The 27686-nt window shown below is 35.8% G+C and overlaps 3 protein-coding genes across 7 annotated transcripts in view; 2 read left to right on the top strand and 1 right to left on the bottom strand.

Annotated features, from left to right (window-relative positions):
• LOC117680435 (steroidogenic factor 1) overlaps nt 1-9670 on the top strand; it is a 28211-nt gene extending 18541 nt beyond the window's left edge. For all 5 annotated transcript variants that reach the window (XM_034444527.2, XM_034444529.2, XM_034444528.2 and 2 more), the window contains 6 exons: nt 1118-1246; nt 2197-2337; nt 3115-3830; nt 4557-4661; nt 5642-5795; nt 6760-9670. In XM_034444527.2, the coding sequence (XP_034300418.1) occupies nt 1118-1246; nt 2197-2337; nt 3115-3830; nt 4557-4661; nt 5642-5795; nt 6760-7007 (1493 nt within the window). In that variant the 3' untranslated portion in view covers nt 7008-9670. The remainder of the gene's footprint in view (nt 1-1117; nt 1247-2196; nt 2338-3114; nt 3831-4556; nt 4662-5641; nt 5796-6759) is intronic.
• Nucleotides 9665-25276, bottom strand: LOC117680483 (superkiller complex protein 2). The gene is made up of 24 exons (XM_066074440.1): nt 25235-25276; nt 22602-22787; nt 22315-22421; nt 21897-22014; nt 21643-21754; nt 21295-21360; nt 20923-21167; nt 20223-20357; nt 19810-19955; nt 19135-19281; nt 18755-18839; nt 18018-18124; nt 17604-17750; nt 16440-16530; nt 16023-16235; nt 15678-15788; nt 15165-15395; nt 14651-14926; nt 14191-14567; nt 13607-13817; nt 13030-13140; nt 12139-12357; nt 11564-11701; nt 9665-10256 (listed from the first exon to the last, which is right to left on the bottom strand). Exons 2-24 carry the CDS (start codon nt 22710-22712, stop codon nt 10056-10058), a joined length of 3705 nt encoding a protein of 1234 aa, XP_065930512.1. The 5' UTR covers nt 22713-22787; nt 25235-25276; the 3' UTR covers nt 9665-10055.
• Nucleotides 25272-26651, top strand: LOC117681170 (proteasome assembly chaperone 4-like). The gene is made up of 3 exons (XM_034444531.2): nt 25272-25461; nt 25825-25897; nt 26194-26651. The coding sequence occupies exons 1-3, from the start codon at nt 25297-25299 to the stop codon at nt 26322-26324; spliced, it is 369 nt and encodes a 122-aa protein (XP_034300422.2). The 5' UTR covers nt 25272-25296; the 3' UTR covers nt 26325-26651.
• Nucleotides 26652-27686: the final 1035 nt, after the last annotated feature.

The following is a 27686-nucleotide window of genomic DNA, read 5'->3' as shown; positions in this document are numbered from 1 at the left end:
CATGGTAATTGAATTATTTTCAAACTCTTTAATATGTAGATCACAAGAGTTTGAGAAATGCAAGCTGGTTATATCACAGACATAAATCACCAGCTCACAAGTCAATATAGGAATATGGCAGACCTCTAGGGAATAATCGTCCCTATTATTACAATATAGGAATATGACCGACCTCTAGGGAATAATCGTCCCTAGTATTACTTCGTTCTAGGCATATTATAATTACAAGGCATCTTAAGTATGACAATATGTCACATTTAGTGGGAAAATGAGCAGGGTTTTTTAATGAAGAATGAAGACAATTTCTTGAAGGGTTTTGACCGTTGGAAATTTTACTTCTGAAGGCCACCACCTTAATACAAGACTTTTAAAATGGTTTTTGTGAGTAGGATGTACATTTAAGCCAGTTAACAACAAAATGATATGCAGAATGATTAGTTACATAACAAATAAGTAAAATCCTAATCCTGTCCATTATATTGTTGCCTGGTGATACGTCAGTGGACCCAGAAGAACACCATTCCTTTTATTTTAAAATAGCATTATTTAATATATCTTATTTTATCTTAGGTTAGGCCTTCAAGTTTATTGATATATGTACATGTGTTTGTGTACACAGATAATCATTGATAGTACCTGGCTTATTTATATCTGTACATGTATTGTGTACACAGATGATAGTACCCGGCCTCTGGTCTGATGAACTCGATGAAGATTTTATAATGCCACACCTTTGTTAACATTTTATTCAGTGTGAATATTCCCCACTCTGGTAATAATTGATATAACTGTCCTTGATCATGAATTTTTGCTTTTGAATGCTCCTAAATGGAATAAGCAAGTTCAGTGAAAAGTTAAAAAATTGAGGTTTCCCTTGCCCACATGTGTATAAAAATGTTGAAAAAGTCTTGTCTAAGTAACATCCTTAAAGACATGTGATTCCAGAACAGTCCCCCTTTGTTAGAACTGATTACATACTGTGTGTTTGATGCCTGGTAAGTTGTTTTGCTCTGTGTTGATTTCTTGGAGAGGTTTCCTAATCAAGTGTGTGGAATTGCTATACATAATAGTTGACTCTATACATGTTGTATTAATTTGACTTATCTCTCTGTTTCAGCTTCGGGGAGTGGGGGGGAGATGCAGTACCCCCCGGACGTGAAGTACGCCTTTGAGGAGCTGTGCCCCGTGTGTGGGGACAAGGTCTCGGGATATCACTATGGACTTCTTACCTGTGAAAGTTGTAAAGGTAAGAAAAATTAGTATTACACTGCAGGTATGTGATCCTAAAAAAAAAGTGATGATGGGCCTAGAACTTAAGACATTAATACAGAAATCTAAATTTCATTAGATTACAAGAATAATTTAATGACTAAGACTTACTTCTGTGTAGAGTCAAGTAATTAGGATAAACTACTGAATATTACAATATTAGTTGTTTTAAGAAATTTTGAATACATATGGCCATGAAAAATTACGTTGATACATATTAAGGTACCTCACTACACCTAGACTTACACCTTTTAAGACACTACTTCACAAGATGGTGATTTAAATGTTTTGTTAAACTGTTTATATCGTTCGATTTGGTTGTATATCATCGTAGCTCAGTGGTTAAAGTAGTGAGCTTCTGAACTGCAGATCATGAGTTCGAATCCACCTAGAGCTTTTGTTCATGTTTACTGAATTAAATTTTCAAAATGTAATTTTTCATCTGAAATTGCACATTTTTTGCCTATTACACTTAAATACTTCTTATCCATCATTATATCTATCATAATCAAGTAATTTTCTGATGATTTGAGAAAAAATTTTCAAGATGTAGTGAGCCACCTTAAGTATGTTAGTATGTGAAAGTAAATATCTTTTACTTTGTAAATTGATGGCTCAAAAAGTGTACAAAAGGTGTACACATGTACTGGGTAGAGTTATCTTTCCTTGTAGATAGTATTTATGGTTAATTTTTTCCAAGAATTTGTAACAAGCATTTGGAAAAAAAATTGTTATTGCTTAAATTGAAGCATCTCTTTACATGCTTGTATGTGCTCTAAACCTTTAATTTGATATAAAAAATGATAGATTTTGGAGGGGAAAATTCCCAGGTCTGAAAAATGATACATGTATTTTTCTTTCCCATGTCAGTATCAGAATTATGGTAAACTTGTCAGATGAAAATCTTTAACTCTTTATTAATTGCAGGTTTCTTCAAAAGAACCGTACAAAACAAGAAGGTATACTCCTGTGTGGACAACAGAAACTGTCACATTGACAAGAGTCAGAGGAAGCGGTGCCCGTACTGTCGATTCCAGAAGTGTCTCAGTGTGGGAATGAAGCTGGAAGGTAGGTCAACCAGGTGTTAACATCCCTGTATGATCAGGTGTTATCATCCCTGTATGATCTATGTCATATTGGTGTTAACATCCCTGTATGATCAGGTGTTAACATCCCTGTATGATCAGGTGTTAACATCCCTGTATGATCTATGTCATATTGGTGTTAACATCCCTGTCTGATCAGATGTTAACATCCCTGATTGATCAGGTGTTAACATCCCTGTATGATCAGATGTTAACATCCCTGTCTGATCAGATGTTAACATCCCTGTATGATCTATGTCATATTGGTGTTAACATCCCTGTCTGATCAGATGTTAACATCCCTGTCTGATCAGATGTTAACATCCCTGTATGATCAGGTGTTAACATCCCTGATTGATCTGGTGTTAACATCCCTGTATGATCAGATGTTAACATCCCTGTATGATCTATTTCATATTGGTGTTAACATCCCTGTATGATCTTTGTCATATAGATGTTACATCATTGTCTGATTACGGAATGAAAGTTGAATTTTACATCTGATTTTGTCATTTACTAGTATGTATATCATAATCATAATTATATAAGGGATCTTGTTTGTTATCCTATTTGATTTGTGAATTGTTTTAATCTTTATAGTTTCTGTTAATTTAAAGGGAAGGAAATATTTATATGAAATTATGGAAGGTGTAGCTTAATACAGACTTTTTGGTGCATTTAATATTAATTGTTGTTTGAGATAAAGCATTATCCGAGTTAGATATGGGTGGTTATCGCTTGTCCTGTTCATTATTTATAGCTGTCAGGCAAGACCGAATGCGGGGAGGAAGAAACAAGTTTGGTCCGATGTACAAGCGGGACCGCGCCCTGAAGCAGCAAGCTCTCCGACAGCAGCAACAACTAATCGCCACATGTCATGCTCGGTTCTCCGGCGGAATGGGCATGATGGGAGATCAAGACATTAAGCCTGATCCCAGCATGCTCCATCAGCTGTCCTCAGAGGGCAACGTGGGATACGCAATGCACTCACCCCCACTGTCTGGCATGCCCTCCCCGGGAATGCCGGACTCACCCCCCCAGGACCTGAGTCGTCTGTCCAACTCGGGGGGCGCCTCTCAAGCTCTGCCCACTTCCACCAACTCTCCATCTCAGGTCTACACCATGCCTCCAAACTACCATCATTCTGTCGTGTCAGCAATGCGCAATCAATATTCATCCTCGTCACATGTCAATCACCATTACAACCATCACAGTCCAACACAGATGTCGCCGCTCTCTCCGGTGGCGCCCCCTATCGTGCCAATTGTGCCTCAGCTGATTCTGGATGTGAAAGCATCCATGGCTGACGAGAATGAAATAAAACAAAAACTGACATCCTTTGTACAAAATGAATTTGGTCATGAAGACATTTTACAACCTAGTGTTCTAATCAACATGCTTTGTAAGTTGTCAGATCAGCTTCTATTTTTGATGGTGGAGTGGGCGAGGACTTCATTTTTCTTCAAAGATTTAAAGGTAAATATCTACCTGACTTATAGTCGGATCTCTTTAGTTTTTGCTCTTTTAGATACATGATCTGCAAGATGAGGCAGGGTATATACTTTAGTCCAACTTTATTAGCAATGGGTTTATTTCTTGGTTCAACCACTTTGTGGCAACAGTGATTAAAAAAACTGTGCAAAAGGAAAAAATAAGCATTACAGATGGAAAAAAATTGTATTTTATTGACAGTAAGTTGGAGAGTTTGGTAGTTAATTGCCAGTGTAGCATCCAATGAAAGTGCTTATAAACAATTGTCTCCTATTTGAGGTTTAACTCAAACTGCTAATTTTACCCTTGTCTTGCAGTACATAAAATGCTTGATAAACTCAAAGGTCAGGGACAAACCTGTACATGTATATCAGGTCAAGGTCATATCAGCTACAGTCAATGATTGATATTTATGTGTCGGTAAAATGGGACATTTGTTAAGATTGCAGTGTGTTTCCCATCAAGTGTTTGTGAAGATTAGTATTTCAGAACACATTTACAAATATAACTAGGTATTTTTGTGATGATTTTTGCAATAAATTTTGCAATGTTGAAAATAAACTGATAAAATGTTAGCCATGATACAAAAAACGATACGTAGAGAATGACTTAACAATTATAGAACATATTTACTTTTAGTCCACAATAAGTAGTTTAAAGATAATACATGTATATCTTATTCTGGTTCTATAAGTTTTGACTTATTTACAGGTGGAGGACCAGATGAAGCTCCTACAGAACTGTTGGAGTGAGATTCTGATACTGGACCTGGTCCATCGGCTGGTCAGGGAAACTTGGTCAGGGGAGGTCACTCTGGTATGTCCATTTAATTATGATCATTTAAACACACAGAGCCTAATTAGACTGGATCACTCTTCCATGCTGATTTATTTGCCATGATTTCAGCTTTAAAGCAGAAAAACTGGCTATGGCCATTCTTAAAAAAATGTTTGTTTGGAATTGCTGCCTGGAGATTTGTAGACCCAGAAGGGAAGGAGGAAATTTTTGTTTATATTTTTCAAAGTTGAAGATTAACTAATTAAAAATTGGTAAAAAATAAAAAATCTTTATATAGAATAAAAGTTCTTTATTTTTTGCTAAAAAAATTTTCAATGCGGCGATTCTAAACAAACAATAATTTTAGTTTGGCCCAATTTGTATCCCACAGTTTCAGCTTTAAAGGCCAAATATTTTACAAACGCCCCCTTTTTCACCTGTACAAACTTCAAAATGATGCCGCTTGTCAATCAGTTTGAAACAATAGCACCCAGTTTGATCTGATTGTCCGAGCGTGATCTGGCCAGGTCCACAGATTTCTGTTTACTAGCAATTAACAACATTATCTTTGATACCTTTCCTCATGTATTAAAAGGGGGAAATAAAAATTGAATTTTTAACAAAGTGATAATGAAAATTAATTATTCAGTAATTGAAAATACATAGTCTATATTTGAATCACTTTTAATGTATGTGACTAAATAAATTCTTACTAATTGTTGATTTCCTGTGTATTAATTAGCTTCATGTATTGCTTAAAAGAGTTCACAACCTCAGGTATACTGCAAGCCCGGGAGGTTTCACACCTCTAGAAATTAGGCCCCACTCTCACCTGAGATTTACCCCCCGGTAAAAATGTTTGGCCTTTAAAGCCAAAAAATAGTTTATTTGTTTGCCATGATTTTCGCTTGAAACCAATAAATTAAAGTTCATTGAAATATAAAACTTTGATTTGGATTTGTCAATTCATGTCAAAACAGATTAATAAAGTAATATTGTTGTGAACCATTTCCTTTTAGTTAAATGGCAAGAAGCTAACTTTGGATTGTTTGGACAAACTTGGACTGTCAGCCGCCAAAGAAAGTATCTTTGACTTGGTGCGGAAAATGAAAGAACTGAAAATTGATGTCAACGAATATCTGTGCCTAAAATTCCTTATACTGTTAAACCCTGGTAAGAAATCTATACTATAAGGCTCAGATAAGAAAGGATACAGGATTTTGGTATCAAAAAGTAAACTAATTGTGACATTTGAGTAGTCTTGAGTCCATATATTTATGATATGTGTTATTTATATTGAGTAAGCAGGATTTTCTCTGCAGTTCTGAATAGGGAAGGATTTTTTCAAATCAAAAAGTGAATTAATTATTACAAGTGAATTGTCATACATGTTAGTGTGTGCATTAATGATTTGCGTGGGTTATTGATAGGTAAGTAGGAAATTCTCAAGTTTTATGGAAAAAGGAAGGCTGTTACGGAAGGAATCAAAAAGCAGGAATTATTGTCATAGAACTCACTAAAGTCACCAGAACCTCTTTTCATTGAAAAAATATATTTCCTGATTTTGAATTCAACAAGCATTATATGATTTCTTTTTTATTCTTTGTAAGATTATATACTGGTGAGCTAGGCTGAATATTTTTAAGCTTATTTGGTCTGGTAGCTTGTTCACTGGTGTTTAAACATGTCGAGTCTAAAGGATCCTCGACACCCCCTTACTTTTATTTTTTAGGACAGTATCTCACAACATGGTGATTTCAATCTTTTTGGAAACTGTTTTTATCCCTAAGTTTGGTTGTCTATCTCTGTAGCACAATGAATATAGCTTCTGTCAACTGACCAGCAGGTCCCAAATTTGAATACAGAAGGAAATTTTATTTTTATGAATGGCAAGAAATTTTTAAAAGTTGATCTTTCCCCAAATTGGAATCTTTTTTCTGTCATTTTCAAGTCAAACACATGCTAGAACTCCATTCCTCTAAAATTAATGGCATCATGAGTTGGTATGCGTTACTTTTTCCAAAAAGTGTTGAGGATCCTTAAGATATATTTTTTCTATCTACATCTAGAAAAGTTATTAAATGAGAACCCTCTATGTAATGTCATTGTTGTTATTCCTAGACTTCTCTCACTTCAGATGTACCTGGTCTGGAAAATCGCCAAGCAGTGGAGAACTCTCAAGAAAAAGTAAACTCGGCTCTAATGGAGTACTGCGTCAATTTTTATCCGCACCTCAAGGATAAGTTTGGTCAAGTTCTGTTGAGACTTCCTGAAGTCCGCTTGATCAGTATGCATGCTGAAGAGTTTCTATACTACAAACATTTAAATGGAGAAATTCCCGATCAAACACTGTTGATAGAAATGCTACATTCTAAGAAGAAATAATTAGACACATTTTAAATTTTGTATAATAGGTGTATGAAAAAATTGTTGCTGGTAAAACACGCTTATTGTACTGAGATGGAAACAGTCTACAGAGAGAGAGAGAGAGAGAGCTGTAGGAATTCTATCTATAGGTTGTTGAGTTTTATTTTTTTTATCAGGGAAATGAAGTTTACATAAAGACTACAGATAAGAGTTATACTCTGTGTAAACTGTGGCAGTGTTCTGCTATGTACTGTTCAAAATACAAAATGCGATAATCATTTTTAACAAGCTTGTGCCATGATTTCCTCTGTTTTGTTATCGTATACTTTAATTGTTTATTTCTGTACATTGTTCTCAGTTTGAGGAACGTCAGAGATCATTCAGTGCTATTTTACATACAATTGTGTGTATGAACAATTTTTTGTGGAAATGTTGATTTTTAAGAACTGTTGTATGAGAATGAATTTGTTGTGTGCATTTATATCAGTTACAGAATGTACATATAATGCCTTCATTGAACTGGCAGTACATGTTTGTAATCTTTTGTTAATGACTTGGTAAACACACGCCTCTCTTGTACTTCTGTATTTATCTTCATAGAAAGATGAATATTATTGGTTGCTTGATATTAGAGCGTTTCACTTAACCTAACATTTTGTTAATGCATATGTGATCTATAGCCTCATCATTACATTCATAATAACAGTGTGTGACGCTCTTGGTTCAAAGGGCAAGAATAATTCTGTTTTCTTCTGTTTGTTTGTCCACAACTTGAGACAGTATATCTTAGTATACATCATGTTTTTCTGTTAAATTAAAAATAAAGGTCAGGTCAAGGTTATCCCAGCGTACAAGTGGTGTCTGATGCATGGGCTACGGACCCATTGTGTTTTTATTTTACGCCATTGTATTATGTTTATATAGGGCATTTGTTTCCTGGCTGCTGATGGCCTGGGGGTAGAGGACTGAGGCGGTCAGTGATAGCTGTATAGCAATAGCAATAAACCCTCAGTCACCGTCTCCACAGTCACTCAGTGTCTTATGGGGAGGGAAAAGCATTTTATCAACACCTTTAGATAATCTTTCTGAATTTTATAATTAGAACTTTTACGTGAATATGAAATAAAAATGAAATTTATTTATTTTTAAGAGAAAATTATTATTTGATATTATTTTTACCCATTTATCTTACAAATTTTATAAATATCAATATGAATAAAAAAACATTTTTAATGATTTTTTTAATACATGCATCAATTTGTGCAAAACTATCCTAGACAATTTAAAATTATTCCAATCTCAGCTTGACTAGTATACTACTAAGACTTGATTGATAACTGTTACCATTACTTTTCCTAATACATGTAGTTCACTGAAGTTTGACAATCAAAGAACATTTATTTTATAAAAGTTGCTCAAAAGTCATTGTTCCTGAAAACACCTTTTCATAAATGTTCAACACAAGTTTTAAAAAAAGAAAAGTCTCACCAAAATTTCTTTTTCACATGCATACACATTTGTAATCAAAATGGCAAGTGTAATATGTAGAGTTTTACATAAAAGTATATATACATGTGCAGATTTAAAAAATTGGGTTTTGCACTTCTATAGCTTAATTCACTATTTTAGAAAAATTGGTTTTTGAAGAGAAAATTATATTTAAAAGATTTTAACAGCAGCTATTTTGACCTCCTTTAAATTACTCCTAATTATATACATATACTATGTACCTTGTTGACGATTGATCATGTGATCTGATTAACGCTAAGTCATGTGACCCAATTCTTATCGGGTCATGTGACCAAGATGACCATTCCTCTTTATTCATGATGATACAAAATTATATAGAATTAAATGTTGATATCCTTTTACTCATATGGGAATTTGATGGCCAGGAGAACAGGCTTATTTTTTTAGTCTAAAAACCCGTTTTATACAATATAATATATATATTTAATATATTCTCATATTTATGTCATATTAAATCTCTGTTTTAATTTTTTTTTTCTGTGACTACACAAGCAGACTGTGTGATTTTTGGAAGCTGCCAGGTACTGGTGTATACCTTGGCTTCAGAATTGTACATACACTTGTGAGTGTGTGTAACCGTGTGTGTACGAGTGTGTGCTCTGGTGAGAATGGTGCAGTGTTCCTTTGTTAGGAATACAAGACATTTCTACTAGGATGAATTTTCCAAACTTTGTTGTAAGCCTCATGTGTTAATGCTATGTTGAAATTGAAAAGTGCTATAAGGATGTTTAATATTCTGTATGTTTTGTATAATAATGCCTGGCTGTAACTTCTCGTACAGTCATTGTTCATGTTTGTTTAATGGACTCTGAAAAAAAAAACCATTGTATAGTTGTTCTCAAACCATTAACAGAGTCCTCTTTGATATGAATAACTGTAAAACATGGATGTGGGATGAGACATATTTAGAGGAATCTGTACTAGAGAGAACTTTTCTCCCAGTATATCAGGTACCTCTAGTTTTGGTCTTATTTCTCATTCTGTGTTGGTAAAAAAAGAAAGAAAAAATAATCTCAAGACATTGAACCATGCATGGGAGTACTTGATTTGATGGCAGTTTGTGGCAGTCAGGTCAATGTCTTGTTATTGCTGCAGATTTGCTCCACTGCATATATATATATATATATATGAAATAAAACAAGAACCATTGATCTCTTCTTTATTTTTAATAATCTATTTGAGTCATCCAAGACATGTTGATCATATTATGAAAATAGAGTGCTTCTTTCTTTCTACAACAGATTCTTTGTATTCACATGGAATATTCTTTGTTTTAAAATGAAGTGGAAAGGGATTTGTTTTACAAAAGTTTTGTACAGTCAATTGTAATTTGAAATTTTTTTTATAATGCTGAATGCATTCTAAATAGGCAGCCTTTGAAAAATCATAAACACATTTGTCTTTAACGCAGCATTAGGTGAAATCGCACTACCAGTAACCGATGAACAGACTGATGATGACACCTAAATGCACATATTCCACTTTTAGTGAAAAAAAAGGACACAAAAGATAAAAATTGCAAAGCAATGTCAATGTTTATTGCGTGTAGAGCGATGCTGCAAATACAATGTCTCGTTTGATCATCTGTGAGGCCTCTTCCATCTTACGATACAGGACAGGGTCGCCTATGATACGAGCCGCATTCCTGACATCTCGCAACGTCTCGTGCAATCTCTGAATACATCTCACTATGATTCCCTCCTGTACATCAGTCAAACCCGTGATCTCGGCAAAGGGCTGCAACAGACAACAATGAGATTCTGAGATGTCTTATTTGTTCAAATAGCAGGTTGTCATTTTATAATATTAGACCCGGTAAAAAGTAAACAAAAGCAAGAACATCAAAAATTGAAAAGCTGTAAACATAATCACACTGGTTTGTTTATTGACATATTATGTACTGCATTCAATCTCAGTGAATCCCATTACAAAGTTTAAATCTCTGAAGAAATGCAGTACAAAGTATCCCAATATATTTAAACAACCTCCATCAGTTAACACATACCAGTCCACGAGCCCATTCAAACACAACCTCCATCAGTTAACACATACCAGTCCACGAGCCCATTCAAACACAACCTCCATCAGTTAACACATACCAGTCCACGAGCCCATTCAAACACAACCTCCATCAGTTAACACATACCAGTCCACGAGCCCATTCAAACACAACCTCCATCAGTTAACACATACCAGTCCACGAGCCTATTCAAACACAACCTCCATCAGTTAACACATACCAGTCCACGAGCCCATTCAAACACAACCTCCATCAGTTAACACATACCAGTCCACGAGCCCATTCAAACACAACCTCCATCAGTTAACACATACCAGTCCACGAGCCTATTCAAACACAACCTCCATCAGTTAACACATACCAGTCCACGAGCCCATTCAAACACAACCTCCATCAGTTAACACATACCAGTCCACGAGCCATTCAAACACAACCTCCATCAGTTAACACATACCAGTCCACGAACCCATTCAAACACAACCTCCATCAGTTAACACTTACCATACCATCAGCATTCATATTTTTTTCAAATTTTTTAATCTTCAAAATAAGTCTGTAGCTGCGCAGTTTGACAGCTTTTTCGAGGGATTAAAAAGGCATTTTCCTGCTCTTGTCTGTTTACTTTCAAACAAAATGACATGTAGGATTTCGTATTTATTGCTTATTATTTTTGGCAACATTTTGGCCAGTTTCGGGCAGAAACAAGCCAGTTCAAGAAATATTTACATTCTTATCTTCAAATGTACAAGATGGCCGCACATCCTCATTAATACCAGACCAGGAGCCCATTCAAACATAACCTCTATCAGTTAACACCAGACCAGGAGCCCATTCAAACATAACCTCTATCAGTTAACACCAGACCATGAGCCCATTTAATATAACCTCCATCACTTAGCCCTTTCAAACTTAACTTCTATCAGTTAACACCAGACCAGGGGCCTATTCAAACACAACCTCCATCAGTTAACATTTACCAGACCACATGACTATTCTAACACATCTTTCATCAGTTAACACTTACCAGACCCCGAGCCCATTCAAACACAACCTCCATTAGGCCAAACTTAAACTCGTCCTCGTAGTCTCCAACTAGGTTCATTCCACATCGCCGCTGGTGGGCAGTGATCTTCTGAGCAATGAACAGTATGGAGTCTTTTCCCTACATTAAAATTATGGAATCAAACATTAAGACATACTGTAGAATCATTAAATTTCGTGGGGGCCAATTTTTGTGAACTGCTTAAATTTTATAGGTTTGTGGGGGCGTAATTTCGTGTATTCTTATAAATCTTCAAAAGGAAATATGACTTTATTGCCCTAATTTATCAATTCGTGGAGGATGTTATTTCATGGATGAGAGGTAACCACGAATTCCACGAAAATTGAGCCACCACGAAATCTAATGATTCCACAGTATGCTGCAATCATACTTTAATATATCTACTCCAAGTAGAGAGGTTTATTACTAATGAATTTATGTTTAAACGAAAAAAAAAAATGATTTATGTTAAACTGGTCAATTAGAAAGTCTTGAGTCAGAGTTAGAAGGCCATTTTTTAAGGTTGTTTACACACATTCAATGTTTGCCAGTCTTACCTTGACAAGTTCTGGAGCAAGTTTGGGCTCGCTACAATTCTTCTGTTCAAACACAACACAGGAGAGAAGGGCCGCAATTTCAGTGGGGTGGAGCTCGGTCAGGATGTTCTCAAACACCAGCTCCGTGATCATGATCTCGTGGTTGCTTATCTCACAGGCAACTCGACCCTTCAACTGCACAGCATTGTTCTCATCTATGTAATTCAGGTGCTTCAAAACCTAAATTATAAGAATAATCTTTGTTGATAAATGAATATTAATGAAGAATAATTTGTGAAGTGTGCATGTATGATTTAATGGTGCATCCCTATAAACATAATTATGATGATATAATTCAGGATTCCATTCTTTGCAGCATAGGGTGAACATCACTGTTCACTGACCAGATAGAGAATGGTAATGCATCAACGATCCTGTTACATAACTGTGACATTACATAAGGGGAAATGAAATACAGTAAAACACGCTTATAACAAAGTGCCAGGGATGGGCGATTTTACTCTGTTATACGTGTGATTAGTTATATCCGTCAAGTTCACAACATGTAATAAAGTCTCATGGAATGAAAATCACTTATCTGTAAGCGTCAATTCATTATAAGCATGTTCGCCATAACCATGTTTTACTGTAACTTTGCAACGCTGGGACATAAGATGACCAGTGAGTTGATTTTGTACAAGGAAGCAACAGACATTAACTTTACCCTAGGGGCTATGGCTCTATGACAATAACTCACAAGAAAAATATTCCATTTATTTGATTAAATAATGACAGAATAGAGGTGAGATGCTGAAAAGGTAACTGATGCTTTTAAAGAAAGACCTCATATCAAACAGGGCTTTGAGACAGAAGACAGGTAAAGTATGATATAACAGAGCCTGACAGCCTTACCTGGACCCGCTGTTCATACTCCGGCAGGAGCATCAGACTTTCGTCTGACAACAAGAACTTTAGGTGCTTGTACTCCTCCTTCAGTTTCACATTTCTGTCATGTTCTCTAAACTAAAGCAAACAAATTATTATTTGTAAGTTTAACTTATTTCAAGAACAATTTCAAAATATTAAGATATGGTTAAAGCAAACATATAGTGATATTTAATTCTCCTTATATGAAATGCTGCACTCTATAAACATGACGTGTGACTGTCAGCTATGTTTCATTGTCCAGCAGCTCAGAATTTATCTCCGACAATATATAGCCATTACCTGGTATGTCACTAATGTATCCAGTATGAGGAAATGAATCACATATTACTGTGACACTTGTTATATTCTCTACAAAAAATATTTGGTTTACCAATCTCTCATAAATGGTGAGACTGATCCTAGCCATCTATGATGAACCCAATATTTTTTAAGAGACTGTCAGTAACAAACCTTTTAACTAACAGTATGTGTTTGTGTTAGTATTCATCAAAGTCACAAATAGCAGGATATTAACACACAGCTGAGTTGTTTGTATAATTACGTGTTCAGTGAAGTGTGGGCAGTTGATACACTGGTAGCCCCTAAAGCTGTCCTCTATCAGTTGTAGAGACCTGAACTGCTCCACAAGGTCAATGTCACGAAGGTGAAGGTCCTTGACCGGGTCCAGCCCCGCCAGACCGTGGATGTTGGATTCAACCATGCGTAGCAATTCCTGGGTAGCAGTTGTGACAGATTTACCAGGAGGGTCATCTCTTTGTAAGAAATATACCCAGGTATAATGTGTTAAAATAAATATACCGTACATGTATTACATACATCAATAATATGAATACAATTTATTTGTGAATAAAAATCATGAAAACACATTAGATTTAATTTAATACATGTATCTTGTACATGTATATTAACATGTGTTGGACAATATGAGCTGTGAAGTTTGTAACCAAAAAGACTTACCGGTACCTTAAAATTAATATTAAAGCACAATGACTTTGTGTGATCTTAAAGATGTGGAAAATGAGAAGTTTTAAAAGGCACAATAATATTTGTTGAATGAATGTGATTATTTGAATAATTATTATTATTCATGTTTATGAATGAAGCTAACTATTATTGTCATCCTACTTGAATCTGGGCATCTGTCGTTTCTTGATGTCGTCCATTATTTTGTTGGCCTCCACACGTATACTCTTCACTGTCACTGTACTGATGTCCTTGGCCTTGACCTGTACAAGGTCATGGCCACACGGGGCCTCAGGCAAAAAGAGGTCTGTATTTGTGACAGGAGTGACCTCCTCACTGCCTGGCACTTTCTCTGTTTGTGATTTCACAGATTTATTTTTATCACACAATACAAGACAAGTGAAAACCCGCTCATTGTTAGCTGCCATTGTAGAGTTCAAAATGATCCCCAGTTGGTTGCTATGGAAACTATTGCTAATGACAATGACTCTTCCTGCTGTTAGGGCTTTTATGGCTGCAGGATGAGACAATACTACCTCCTAAGGAAGAGAAAAAAACGTCCAATGTTTGATTGACCAACTCCCTCCCTATCATTCAACCACTCAACAGTTGTTCTGCCTACCTGTAATTTCCTCCTTAGGCACTGGTAATCTCTACAGCTCTCATGGTACTTCTCCAGGTCCACAGAGCAGAGGTAGCACTCTATTGGACGGATCTGCGCGATCTGTTTGTGGAGCTGGTCGATGGTGACCTTGTGTTTGCTGACATCCTTCTGGTGGTGGAACTCGGAGAAACTCCGCTTCATCATGTCCTCCACCCTCAGCTGTTCCACGCGCAGCAGATTCAGGATCATGGAGTAAGTCAGCCGGAACTGTGACTCCAACTTGGTGGGCTTCCCCTACAATATAAAGCAACATCCCCTACAGAGGCATGCACATCTCACTGTATGAGATGTGAGTAAAAGTAAAAAACATAGGGATATAACAAAAGAAAAAATTGAGAGATATAAGTGAAAGAAAAAATTGATATACAAATACAAAACACAACTGAAAGGAAATAACAGGTAAAAAGTTTACCTTATATCTAGAGTTTAACTATCTTAGTGAGAGATAAAAGACAGAGAGAGAGTGACCCACCAGCATCATTTTGTGTAGGTCGGACATCTCCGGTACGTCGCCCTTACACAGGATGATGACTGTGCCGGTGGTGTCCAGCCCTCGCCGCCCGGCCCGACCTGCCATCTGGATGTACTCCCCGGGCAGCAGGTCCCGGAAACATGTCCCGTCGTTCTTTCTGATGCTGTCAAACACCACAGTACGGGCCGGCATGTTAACTCCCATCGCAAACGTCTCAGTGGAAAAGAGAATCTAAAAAGTTATTAAAAAAGGTTTCATATTTGAAATAAAGAAAGTTACCTACCATATTTTCTGCTCCTCTGATAATAGTTTACACTAAAGTCAAAACAATAAAGCTATAACACAAGAGTAGCTGGTCATTGGAGAAGAAACTGCCCAGGGCAATAAAACTTAAATCTCACTTTTAATCTCATTATCACTTTTCCATAATAGTGGGTTTTTTTCAAAGTTAGATCAAAAGTGAGTCTACCTACGTGTTATTACCCAGGGGTCTAGCGTAGGAAGGAGTCTTACTTTGACTAGAGCTCTCTGGAACAGCATCTCCACCACTTCCTTAAGGATGGGCAGTATTCCACTGTGGTGCACTCCTATACCATTCTTCAGGAGGGACTCCATTTGTAGAACCTGAGAACAGGAATCAGACAAAGATCACATACATGCACATCTGGCAAAACAATAAAAATCATTGGTGACAGGTAAGATTATTAAATTCTGATCATTATGTTACGTCAACCAAGTACACTGTGTGCATGAGTATTTATTTTTTTACAATCATTTTCAATACGGAATCTCACATAGAAAAAACATAAGGTAAGATTGGATCAAAATAAAACATCAGCTAGATGGAATCAGAATGACCTGTGGTAGCTTTTGGTCGGGGGGCTTCAGCTTCTTTATAGCGCTGTGGAAGAAGATGTGAATCTCGCTCTTCTCGCTGGCCGTCGTCAGGTCCTTACTCAGCAAGTTCTGAGCATTCTCATCAATCTTCTTCTTAGAAAATGTGAACGCCACAGCCGGTAGTTTATCCTTCTTTTTGAGCATGTCAATCACCGATATCCAGATATTCTTGTCCTGAAATGTTGATATCAAGCATTCAAGAGCATGAATACATCTAGACTTGAATACATGTATGAATATAAATTATACATTGAGCCTCATGTTTATGAATGAAGCTAACTAATGGATGCTTTCTTTCTCATTTATTATTCTTGTTTATCAATTGTCCTGAAGAATGCATTGATCACATTTACTTTACTTTCTTTTATTGATTATTACCTTATTCGGGTGACCTCCCCTTGTTCCTTTGGGTCCAAACCCTTGTGAAGACTTGCTTTTTTCTTTCTTTGCTTCCAGTGCCTTATTGTATCTTTAAAAATATATGAAGACAATATATCAGTTAATGGCAGTTTCATCCTTAACAAATACCGGTACATGTGTAGATCAAAATATTTGTAAATAAATATTTCTAAGCAACAGACTGTCCATATATGTAATTCACTGGATGTGTTGATACTATAAATTTTTAAGGAAGACAAGCAGAAATTTTTCAGGACCGCTCTGAGTAATTCCTTCAGGACAGCTCTGAGTAATTCCTTCAGGACAGCTCTGAGTAATTCCTTCATGCTTACAGGACAGCTCTGAGTAATTCCTTCATGCTTACAGGACAGCTCTGAGTAATTCCTTCATGCTTACAGGACAGCTCTGAGTAATTCCTTCATGCTTACAGGACAGCTCTGAGTAATTCCTTCATGCTTACAGGACAGCTCTGAGTAATTCCTTCATGCTTACAGGACAGCTCTGAGTAATTCCTTCATGCTTACAGGACAGCTCTGAGTAATTCCTTCATGCTTACAGGACAGCTCTGAGTAATTCCTTCATGCTTACAGGACAGCTCTGAGTAATTCCTTCATGCTTACAGGACAGCTCTGAGTTATTCCTTCATGCTTACAGGACAGCTCTGAGTAATTCCTTCATGCTTACATGTCCTAACCACTTGACTTTCTAATCCTTGTTGAACAATTATCACCATTTTATTGTACCATCATACTTTTATACGGAAAGACTATAAAAGAAATCTTTTGTTTGCATGTACATGTATATGTACATGGATGAATATCCTTGGGACATTAACCATTTAACAGCTGTGAAGTTGTTAGACTTTTTATCTCAGTCAATAGTTTATATCACTCACATAAAATTAAGTACATTGAATCCTGATACTAGTACATGTATTTCCTATGTTGTCCATATATTGTTCAGTCAACAAGAATGTGTGTTATAATCAGACATACAGGTAGATCTGACCTACTTAAGTTACCCTATGTCTTACCCACTTGTGAGGAAGTTTTTCTTGTCCACAATTTGTTCATTGATTTTGTGTTTATGACCTTTTTTCAGTATCATAACCAAGTACTGTACCCCAGTAGCTCAAGATCTTACCCACTGGTGAGGAAGTTTTTCTTGCCGTCCACAATGAGGAACAGTTCATTGCTGGTCTTGCCGGTGGTGCCGGTGTACAGGTGGTGCTCCAGAGGAACGGGCCGCTTCAGGGTGGAGATCACAAAGATCTTCTTCTTCTTCGTCCGCCTACAAACCAGCAGCCGCTATACTATACTATACTATATACAAACAAACAAAGTCATAAATCTTGTAGGAGTGATATACTGTTAAGGTGTTTTTCTTTTTTCTTGGCTGTTTATTCTCTGTAGCCATTTTGGCGGAAAGCTACTTCTGCTGCTAAATGTCATGCAAATGGTACATCCTGATATGCACCAAATAACTTACATATGCTAACTTAGATAACTGTTTATTATTACAAACTGTAACATGTGTGGTGATATGTTGAGTGTTTACCCAATCCAGTCTGCAAACTCAAGTGTGTTGGGTACAGTCGCACTCAGAAGGATAATATGGACATGCTGCGGTAACATGATGAGTACCTCCTCCCACACCACACCTCTCTGTAACAGTGAGCAATAACAGTCAACAATAACAGTAAACAATAACAGTAAACAATAACAGTGAGCAATAACAGTAAACAACAACAGTGAGCAATAACAGTAAACAATAACAGTAAACAACAACAGTAAACAATAACAGTAAACAACAACAGTAAACAATAACAGTAAAAAACAAAACAAAACAGTAAACAGTAAACCACAACAATAAACAACAGCAGTAAACAACAACTTTTACAATTAACAACAACAGTCACCAATAAAAGTAAACAACAAATAAACAACATAAAACAATAAACAACAACAGTAAATATAACAATAAACAACAATCCTAGTAAACAACTGCAAAATACAACAGTAAACAAAAAGAGTAAATGATAATAGTAAACAGCAAAATTTAATGATAACATCCCAAGAAGAGTCAAAATTGACAGTAAACAATAATAGTCAGAAATTGCGCAATTAGATATTCAAGTAAGTAACAGTTTATCTTCAGTAAGTAAGGTTGGAAAACTATTGAAAGGGACACGAGGGAGAATACTTCACCTTTTAAGCTGTAGGGGATCATTGACATGGCTATTATTTTGTTTATAGTTTTGATTATTGTTTGACTTTGTGTTTGAGAGTGATTACCTCTGCATCATTAATGTAATGGACCTCATCAAAGATCACCCACTCTAGATCTCTTATAACATCCGATCCATTGTACAGCATCGATCTAAAAAAGTAAGCAAATATCTCCACACATAAAACAACAAGCTGTGTTCACAACAAAAAATATTCTTAACCTAAAGATACATACTTTCCTAAATAGCAGATTATTCATACAAATAAGGTTACAAGGTTATTTGTCTGAATAAAATAAATTCAATCAGTAATCTAGTTCTTCAGACAAATTCATTACATACACTGTATGTACAGAAACTGAAATATACTCAAGAAAACGTGTACTAGGTCGTCTAATTATACAAAACTGTACATGCTCATTTGCACAAAATCCAGTTTGATAGTACCTGAGAATTTCTGTGGTCATGATGAGACAGGATGCGGTCTGGTTAATCTGGACATCTCCTGTAATTAGTCCCACCTCTCCAAAAGTCTGCTTGAATTCTCTGTATTTCTGATTGGACAGAGCCTTGATAGGGGATGTGTACACTGTCCTTAAAACAGATAAAAGTATTTACAATGTGTACACCATTCCTAAACAGACAAAAGTGTTTACAATGTGTATGTACCCCATTCTAGAACAAGCATAAGTGTAAAATACTCTCCTTGACCACTTCTGAAAACCCTGAGACAAAAAATTGTATTTTAATGCAGTTTGTTCCTGAGAGGGGGGTAGGACAGAAAAAAACAATCCCACATTTTTAAAACACAAACATACACAATCATGTACAATTACTGTTCATGCAATTCTAAGATGAACTATGCAAATGTATAATGACTTGCAATATGTGCTTCATTAAGATAGAGCTATGGCATACACACCTAGTCAGGTGCTTCATAGAGTAGGCTATGGCGTACTCACCTGGTCATGTGATTCATAGAGAGGGCAATGGCATACTCAACTGGTCATGTGCTTTGTAGAGAGAGGTATGGCATACTCACCTGATCATATGCTTCATAGAGAGGCCTATGGCGTACTCACCTGGTCATGTGCTTTGTAGAGAGGCCTATGGCGTACTCACCTGGTCATGTGCTTCATGGAGAGGGCAATGGCATACTCGGCTACCACAGTTTTTCCAGCAGAGGTGTGGGCCGCAACAAACACACTCTCGTGGTTTTCCAGGTGAAGGATGGCTTGCTTCTGGAACACGTCCAACTCAAACTCCCACTACAAATGGGAATATTAATTGAATGAAATTAACTGAATGATACAACAGCAAACATTGAATGAATATTAGCATTTATATTAATGAGTAAATGTGTCTTGTTTTTAGACTTCATTAAAAATATATGAGTAAATGTTTCCAATCACTCATTTTGATTCTGAAAATTAGAGCCAGTTGTATCAATTTAATTTTTAAATATCTAAAAGTTCAAGAGTACATAAATTGCACACTTAAGCTGTGATTGGTCTAGTTCAGTAAGCCTATGTCACCTTGTAGGCCATGTCTGGGATCCTCTGGTGGAAGTCTGCCACAGGGTGGTCCACATCCACCTTGACAGCCCACTCCTCCCGCCTCCCCTCACCCCCCACCCTCACCCCTCGCTCAGTCTCCCTGTCTTCATCAATCTAAAGTAACAAAATAAACATGGTCAATAAGCATCTTTAATACTGCATACTACACAACACACTGCACTGGTTTATGTATGAAGCATAACCTTGGTCTACTGCATACTACACAACACACTGTACTGGTTTATGTATGAAGCATAACCTTGGTCTACTGCATACTACACAACACACTGTACTGGTTTATGTATGAAGCATAACCTTGGTCTACTGCATACTACACAACACACTGTACTGGTTTATGTATGAAGCATAACCTTGGTCTACTGCATACTACACAACACACTGCACTGGTTTATGTATGAAGCATAACCTTGGTCTACTGCATACTACACAACACACTGTACTGGTTTATGTATGAAGCATAACCTTGGTCTACTGCATACTACACAACACACTGTACTGGTTTATGTATGAAGCATAACCTTGGTCTACTGCATACTACACAACACACTGTACTGGTTTATGTATGAAGCATAACCTTGGTCTACTGCATACTACACAACACACTGTACTGGTTTATGTATGAAGCATAACCTTGGTCTGTTGGTCCTACTGGTCTTACCTTTACAAGGTTTTCCAGACTTTCACTTTTTTCCAGTTTGACCTCACCGAGGATATGACCTTGATCATGGTCTTCATTCTTGGATTCCCCTTCGTCCTCATCATCTCCAAGGTTAAATTCATCAAGATCAGCAGCAGACATCAGGTCGGCTAGATTCAACAAAGTGGGTTCCTTCTGTTTGGGTGCAATGTCAAGGTCATTAAAGGTCATACCCTCCATCATACCTGGTGCCACTGATAACAAATCTGTCAAAAGGAGGGAAAACATTAAATCTGAATAACAAACTGATTCTAGGGTAAAATATAATACAAACTGAAAATCTGATATTATTGCTGAAATTCATATACATTGTACAAAATAAGTTGGTATCACCTTTTTCAAAATCCAAAAATTCTGTTTTGTCTTCAGAGAGCATGGTCTCTACTTCTTCCATACCACCTGTCAAATATCGAGATTTTTTATGTGTTAATGACGATAGGTGGTCAACTAATTAGCCATCAATCTTCCTTATATTCTCAGATATAATGTCTTTTAACTATTAACTGTTATTAAGTAAAGAAAAAGTCCCTATATTTGACATTTTAAATTTGGGAATTTTTCTATACAGTATTCATACATAGAGCTCTCCTTTTAAAGAAGATCAATATGGTCTAAAAATGACTACAACCACTGATCCCTCTTAAGTATAGACCTGTAAGATTAAACTGGACTTTGACTCACCAGGCAGAAAGGGGAAGTTGGCACTGCTCCCCCTGACATCCTGACCGGCAGGGCCCGGGGGTCTCCTGAGGGATAGAGAAGTTTTACCCTCGGATGTACTCTCCAGATATTCCTTAAAAACAAAATAATTCTTTGAGAAAACATCCCCAAAGCTTTGTAGAAAGTTTGTCAAAGAAACCTTAAATCACCAACATCTTCAATCTCACCCATTTTTCCTCAGGAGCATCAGTCTAAGATTATAAATATAACCCTACCTCCTTGTATCCTAGCAATTCCCCAGTGGTGGGGTTTCTATCCACCTGGATCGTGGTTTGAACTCCAGACACTTCTGCATGGTACAGGTTCTCCGGGTGTGGTTCTCTTGGCCAGAATCTAAATAGAATTGATGCATTATCCCCTTTATTTCATTAATTACTATCAGTCTTTTATATTTTACATTATCATAAACATTTACAGCAATCAATGTAAAATTGCAAATTGCTAGAAATTTTTAACATTTTCTCAGAAAAACATTTTAATATTCACTGATGAAATTTTAAATAGAGTGAGAAATTCGGTACACAAGTCCTGACAACTATGCTTAAAATCATCATCACCAGTGAAGCCTACAGCCATCTTAATGTAACATAAACTAGTATTATCGTTTAAGGAAATGATTCATGTTACATTGACCTTTGTGCACTGTTGAGGTCATGGACGGGCACCTGCTCTATACAGGTCAGATAGTCCTCAAGCTCTTCCCCCCAGGATGGCAGGATGGGTGGCAGACCCGCGGGGAGCTACAATCAGTCCAGATCATTGTCAGCCATTTAATTAATGCAAGCAAAGACCTACATTCAGTTCAACAAGAGCATTAACAAAAAAGACATGCCAGGAGCTGCCGATTAATGCTTAATGGTTCCATTGATACATGGCTAATATCTATGTGGGTGACAGTTATGGCTGCCTGTCAGACTTACTGTTTTCCTGGGAAAACCTTCATTGTTCTTTCTTTTTGGAACTGGTACAAACTTTCCTTGACAACCAACTTCAGCCAAATCAAAGTCCACTCCTAGTCCCTCGAGGTCCATGGTTATATTTAGAGCGGACTAACAGGGGATATGGACCCTGACCCGCTGCAAGGACACTCAATTATCCTCCCTATTCTGGAAAGACAATTAGCAAAAACATATTGAGACAACACAGGTGGTTAATTCTCCTAAAATTATGAGTATTATCTACCAGGAAATGAATTTACATCTTCATATATGACAGATTCTGCATTATATTGCATTTATAAAAACAAACAGTAGATACAAATGTGATAATTGTGTTAATCATTTTGGCATGCATTGGTGTACAAACATACCAGAAGATTCAAGTTCATGTCTATTGTTGTAATATGTAAACATGATGTTACAACAGAATAATTAATAGCAAATATTTCTTACTTTTAATTAAATATATGTAACAGAATATGAAGAATGGCCACAAGTAGGCTCAAACTCGAGACCCTCCAGTTAAAAACCAATTCTCTACCGACTGATCTGAATGGTTAACCCACTACCTGGTTTAGTAGGAGCATGGCAGTACTGAGCCTTTTAGGCCTACCTATTACCCACAACAAAAACAACTGGGTGTACAATAAGAACTTTGATATTACCAGGAGTTAGTGATGATACAATTTGTAAATCAAAATCAGTTTCAAAGTTATCCTACCATCAGATCAGATTATTTAATTGTGATAGACAGCAAAAAATTTAATCGTTTCCATTTTCAATTTATAAGGGATATCTGACAGGTAACTGGAATCTTTTGGATTGTTTCGGAAGCAACTTGTAGATAGTTTTTTTTGCCTCAACAATTCAGAATCTATAAAACACCTTTACAGAAATTTTGTTTTAAATTACGTTACAACCAATATGATAACTGTTGATAGATGTGTAAATTTAATTAGCACACCTAATCTATCATCCAAGATTGTTGAAGTATTTACGAGAATTTCTAAGGCAACTGAAGCATTTATTTCAATTTACTTCAAAAATGTCGAGTAAAGAATACTTGGTATCAAGAAATTTCTTAATGACTTGATTTCCTTCTGAATCAGTTTTTGCATTTAGAAGCAGCATTTGAAGTTGTTTTTCAATTAATGTTATATCATAACTAAGATTTCCCCTTTGAAACACCCCTTCTAGCTTGTCGGGTATCAATACACGGCTAAAAATAAAAAGTCTTCGGGGGTTTTTCCATTGCCAAGGAGATGAAGACGCCCGGATGATTAAACGTTGAAAAATTGCGCGATGTGTCCTGAGTACTTCTGAATGGAGAAAAGATGTCAACATTCCCCATTATAAATCTCTGTACGAAATCTGTTTTCTTTCCTGTGAATTTTTACGAGGGAAAAATGAATGTGTGAATGAAGTTATCTTGGGAATTTTCCCTTTCATCGATTTTAATTGCACTTCTGTCAAAGGTATGTGTATTTTTAATTAATTAAAATATGGTTCAAATATTTTGTGCAGCATAAATATCTAATTGGGACAGACTATAGGTAAAGAAGTGTGACAGTATTAATTACACACTATCACACAGGATTAATTGCTTAACAATAGTCACTATTATAGTTAACAAGATTAACTTACACAGACACTGCTATATACTGGTGTCTCATAATATCGCGGTACTTAATTTTTTCCCTAAAAAAAGATATACCAACTTATCATTTTCACATGTCATTAGTGCTGTTCAAAAAGCTTGTATTAGACTAACTTTTCTGAGGAACATCAATTTCCCAATTTACGTAGTTTATTTTGTGTGCTATTTTTAAATCACAAGTCTTATACACCTTCAAAAGTAGAGAGTTCCATTGTATCGCGGCATTGGGAATCTGGAAGCCTGGTTCAGTTATAACGGACAGTTTTTATTTTTTAAAAATGAAATATGATTCTTCATGAAAGCAAAGTCATTAAACTGGTTAGGGAATGAAATATACATTCTATTTTATATTTTATTTTATTTTTTTTCATCAGATACATTGTGGACTTTTGAACTTGCTTTCTCTCCGGAAAATTTTTATTTGTGAGAAAAAATTTATTTGCCGATATATTTGACAATTACATTCTTTGCACTCATCCTGAAGTTTGTGCATGAACTCCTTGTGGAAAATCGCGGAGAAAAATGGGAATCCTATTTTTTAGAACATACCGCGATACAACGGCGATATAATGAGAAGAGAGTATACACAGTATGCCAAATAGTTGAAGCTACTGCTGGATATGACTATGTCAATGTTTTAAGTTCAGCATGTCCTTATATTCTGGTGAACAACAATTACACAGAATGCAGGGTCATTAAACATTTTCTAGTACAACAAATGTTGTAATGCTGTGCTAAAGATACATTGTGTACTTTACTGCAGCAGACGATTCCCCCTATGCATTTTAACCATTTAAGGAAATTCGGACTACAGTTACTTCGTTACTTGTTTCTAGCAAGTCTGGATGAGTATAATTATTACTCATTTCTTAAATTAATTGTAATTTGTGAAATCATACATTTAGTTGCACATTTAAACAACCAAAACGTTCCCCAAATAATTCTATTGCTAACTTACTTTCTCTTCGGTCTAAATTAGGTCGGGTTTGGTATACAAATGTTTACTTTCGGTTTATCACCATGTCCAGCATGATTGAACCTCAGTTAAAATACCATGTGTTTTCTGACAAAATTATGGACACTGTTGTGAATTTTCAAGTATTGAAGTTAAAAGACAGTTTTTATGTGTGGATAGGTTCTTCTAATAAACTGGGAAATGTAACAGTAGCCATGCCAACCAAATTTGTAAGTAAATTTTAGCTGTTGTGGTACCGATATATTCTTTTTGGTAACATCACATGGGCTCGTCACGAACTTTTTGTTTTCTTACTATGAGACCGTTGCTATACTATAAAATACACGAGCATCTGTGGTAGTACTGGATAACTGGACAAGCATAGTCCTCATTTGATCGTGTTCACTACGCCTGTTAATATATCTTTAGCACTTCAGTTTCTTTTCTTAAGAAGAATGACATAGATTTCAACTTGATCTTTTACCAGATACTTGCCTCAGTCTTTTTTATAAGCACTTGAAGCTATTTGTTATATTTTGTTGGGATGTACATTTTGAAAGCGGTTATAAAATATGCTATTTTCTGGTTTTCAGAGCAGTGTACCCTCTGGATCAGTTCTCCTTGGTCCGTCTGACTCCCACTGTCTCACTATAGCACAGCGACTAGGTATTAATTAAGTACTTTGAACAATGAGATATCTCACAGATAAATATAAGTGAACAAAAGTTTTTCAAGCTGATTGAAATCTGAATTTTGGATCTGCTCACAATTAAAGATCACTACTACACAATGTAGCTACCTATGGCTACATGAGCGAATTTAAGATCTAATTTTAATCAGAATGAAAGTTTTTACTTTTCTTGGGAAATTTATTATCTGTTATGTAGACATTCTATGCCATTCATTTTTTAAAGTGTACCATATTAAGAGAATCTTGAAATAATTTTTGATTTGTAATGCAGCAAAGAAGACCGGACGACAGGTTTTTGTGAGTGGGACTGTGGATTATAATCAGCTGATGTTGCCCCTCATCGAGAAGCGCATCGGACAGGAATTACAGAACTTTCCTGAAAAATTCTATGATCCAAGCTGAAAACTCCAACTGTGAATGAACTAGATTAGAATTCCATGCACTGATGTCTACCAGCGCTGTGACACTATTTTTTAACTGCCTTCCTTGATTTAATCAATTTTCAAACTGCATCAGACAACACACACTATACATGTATCAGTGTGTATGTGTGTGTGATTTGGATGTATGTGTTTTTACTTATTAATGTTGACTTTTATACTGTTAATGTGGATTAACTTGTACTGTTTGTTATAAATAATTGAAAGTATGACGTAGATAAAAGCAGTGATTTAAAATACTACTGTAGAAATGAACACTATATTCAAGTTGAATAAACTATCAATTCATCCAGTGTGTTTATTATATTTTGTTGTGTTTGCCTGAATGAACATTTTTTGGTAAAAGGCTCATGTACACGCGATTTGTCTCAAACGCTAATGAAATGGACATAAACTTGTGTGAAAATTGGTAAAACGACATTTAAGTCATGATTTGTGAAAGGTTAGAAATTTTTAGAAATACAAAATATGGTCCATCGGGACCTTGTATTGGACTTCCCTAACATGTAGATCTGTGATTATACAGGAGTGAAAGCTGGCAACTTTATTGAGCAAAGATAGGTTATATAGCTACATGTACGTAACATGAATGGTTTGCTAGCATTATAAACAAGCAGTATATAGTGCACCACTGATTGTTTGACAGACAAAATTCTTGGTTTTTATATATTTGTTAGGTAAATGTAATAAATATGGTGACTTGCGTCCCACTATTTTGGTTCTAGGTAGTTTATGTTAAGAAAAGCCAATTAATTGAGCTTATTTTCGGTGAATAATATTTCGATAAACGAAAACCTTAATATTGATTCAGCACGAAACTTTCGCGAATAAATGCATAATTTTCGCGAATTTTTCACGAATATACGTGTATGTTTTGCAAATAAACATGTGATTTATACGGAATTATGCGATACTTCTCAAAATAATGCGTAGCTTTCGGGAATAAACGCGAAACTGTTTTTTTTAATATCGTACTGTCAACAGAAACATTTGTTTTGAATATGAGGACTGGTTCGTTTTTAGTTTAAATCGGGTTTTCTTTTAATTATTGTTAATATTAATTTAATCCCCTCTTTTAGAATGAATATTGGGTTGGACGAATATGAGTATTTCATTAATAGACCACAGACTTCATTTACCGATATATGATGGTAAATATTGTAATAATAAATCCGTTTTTCTTTTGATTTCTTCATAAGCATTCGGGACGGTTTGCTCAAGAGGATTATTTTTTTCTTCTTCATTTTCTTATATGAATGATTATATAAAGATTATTATAATTTTTTAAATTTATAGTAAATTGTATAAAGTAGTCCTGTCTAAA

Source organism: Magallana gigas, chromosome 2, assembly GCF_963853765.1.
Source record: "Magallana gigas chromosome 2, xbMagGiga1.1, whole genome shotgun sequence".
NCBI classification, from domain to species: Eukaryota; Metazoa; Mollusca; class Bivalvia; order Ostreida; family Ostreidae; genus Magallana; species Magallana gigas.
Note: the sequence above shows the minus strand (reverse complement) of the source record. Positions and strands in the feature narration are given on the sequence as shown.

Coding starts and splice junctions, on each gene's coding strand:
- LOC117680483 (XM_066074440.1), bottom strand. CDS start 22,712: ATGGACCTCGAGGGACTAGGAGTGGACTTTGATTTGGCTGAAGTTGGT. Junction 19,282..19,809: donor TCCATGAAGCACATGACCAG/GTGAGTACGCCA, acceptor ATCTGTTTTAAG/GACAGTGTACACATCCCCTA. Junction 12,358..13,029: donor AGTATGAACAGCGGGTCCAG/GTAAGGCTGTCA, acceptor CTTATAATTTAG/GTTTTGAAGCACCTGAATTA.
- LOC117681170 (XM_034444531.2), top strand. CDS start 25,297: ATGTCCAGCATGATTGAACCTCAGTTAAAATACCATGTGTTTTCTGAC. Junction 25,462..25,824: donor TAGCCATGCCAACCAAATTT/GTAAGTAAATTT, acceptor TCTGGTTTTCAG/AGCAGTGTACCCTCTGGATC. Junction 25,898..26,193: donor CACTATAGCACAGCGACTAG/GTATTAATTAAG, acceptor TTTGTAATGCAG/CAAAGAAGACCGGACGACAG.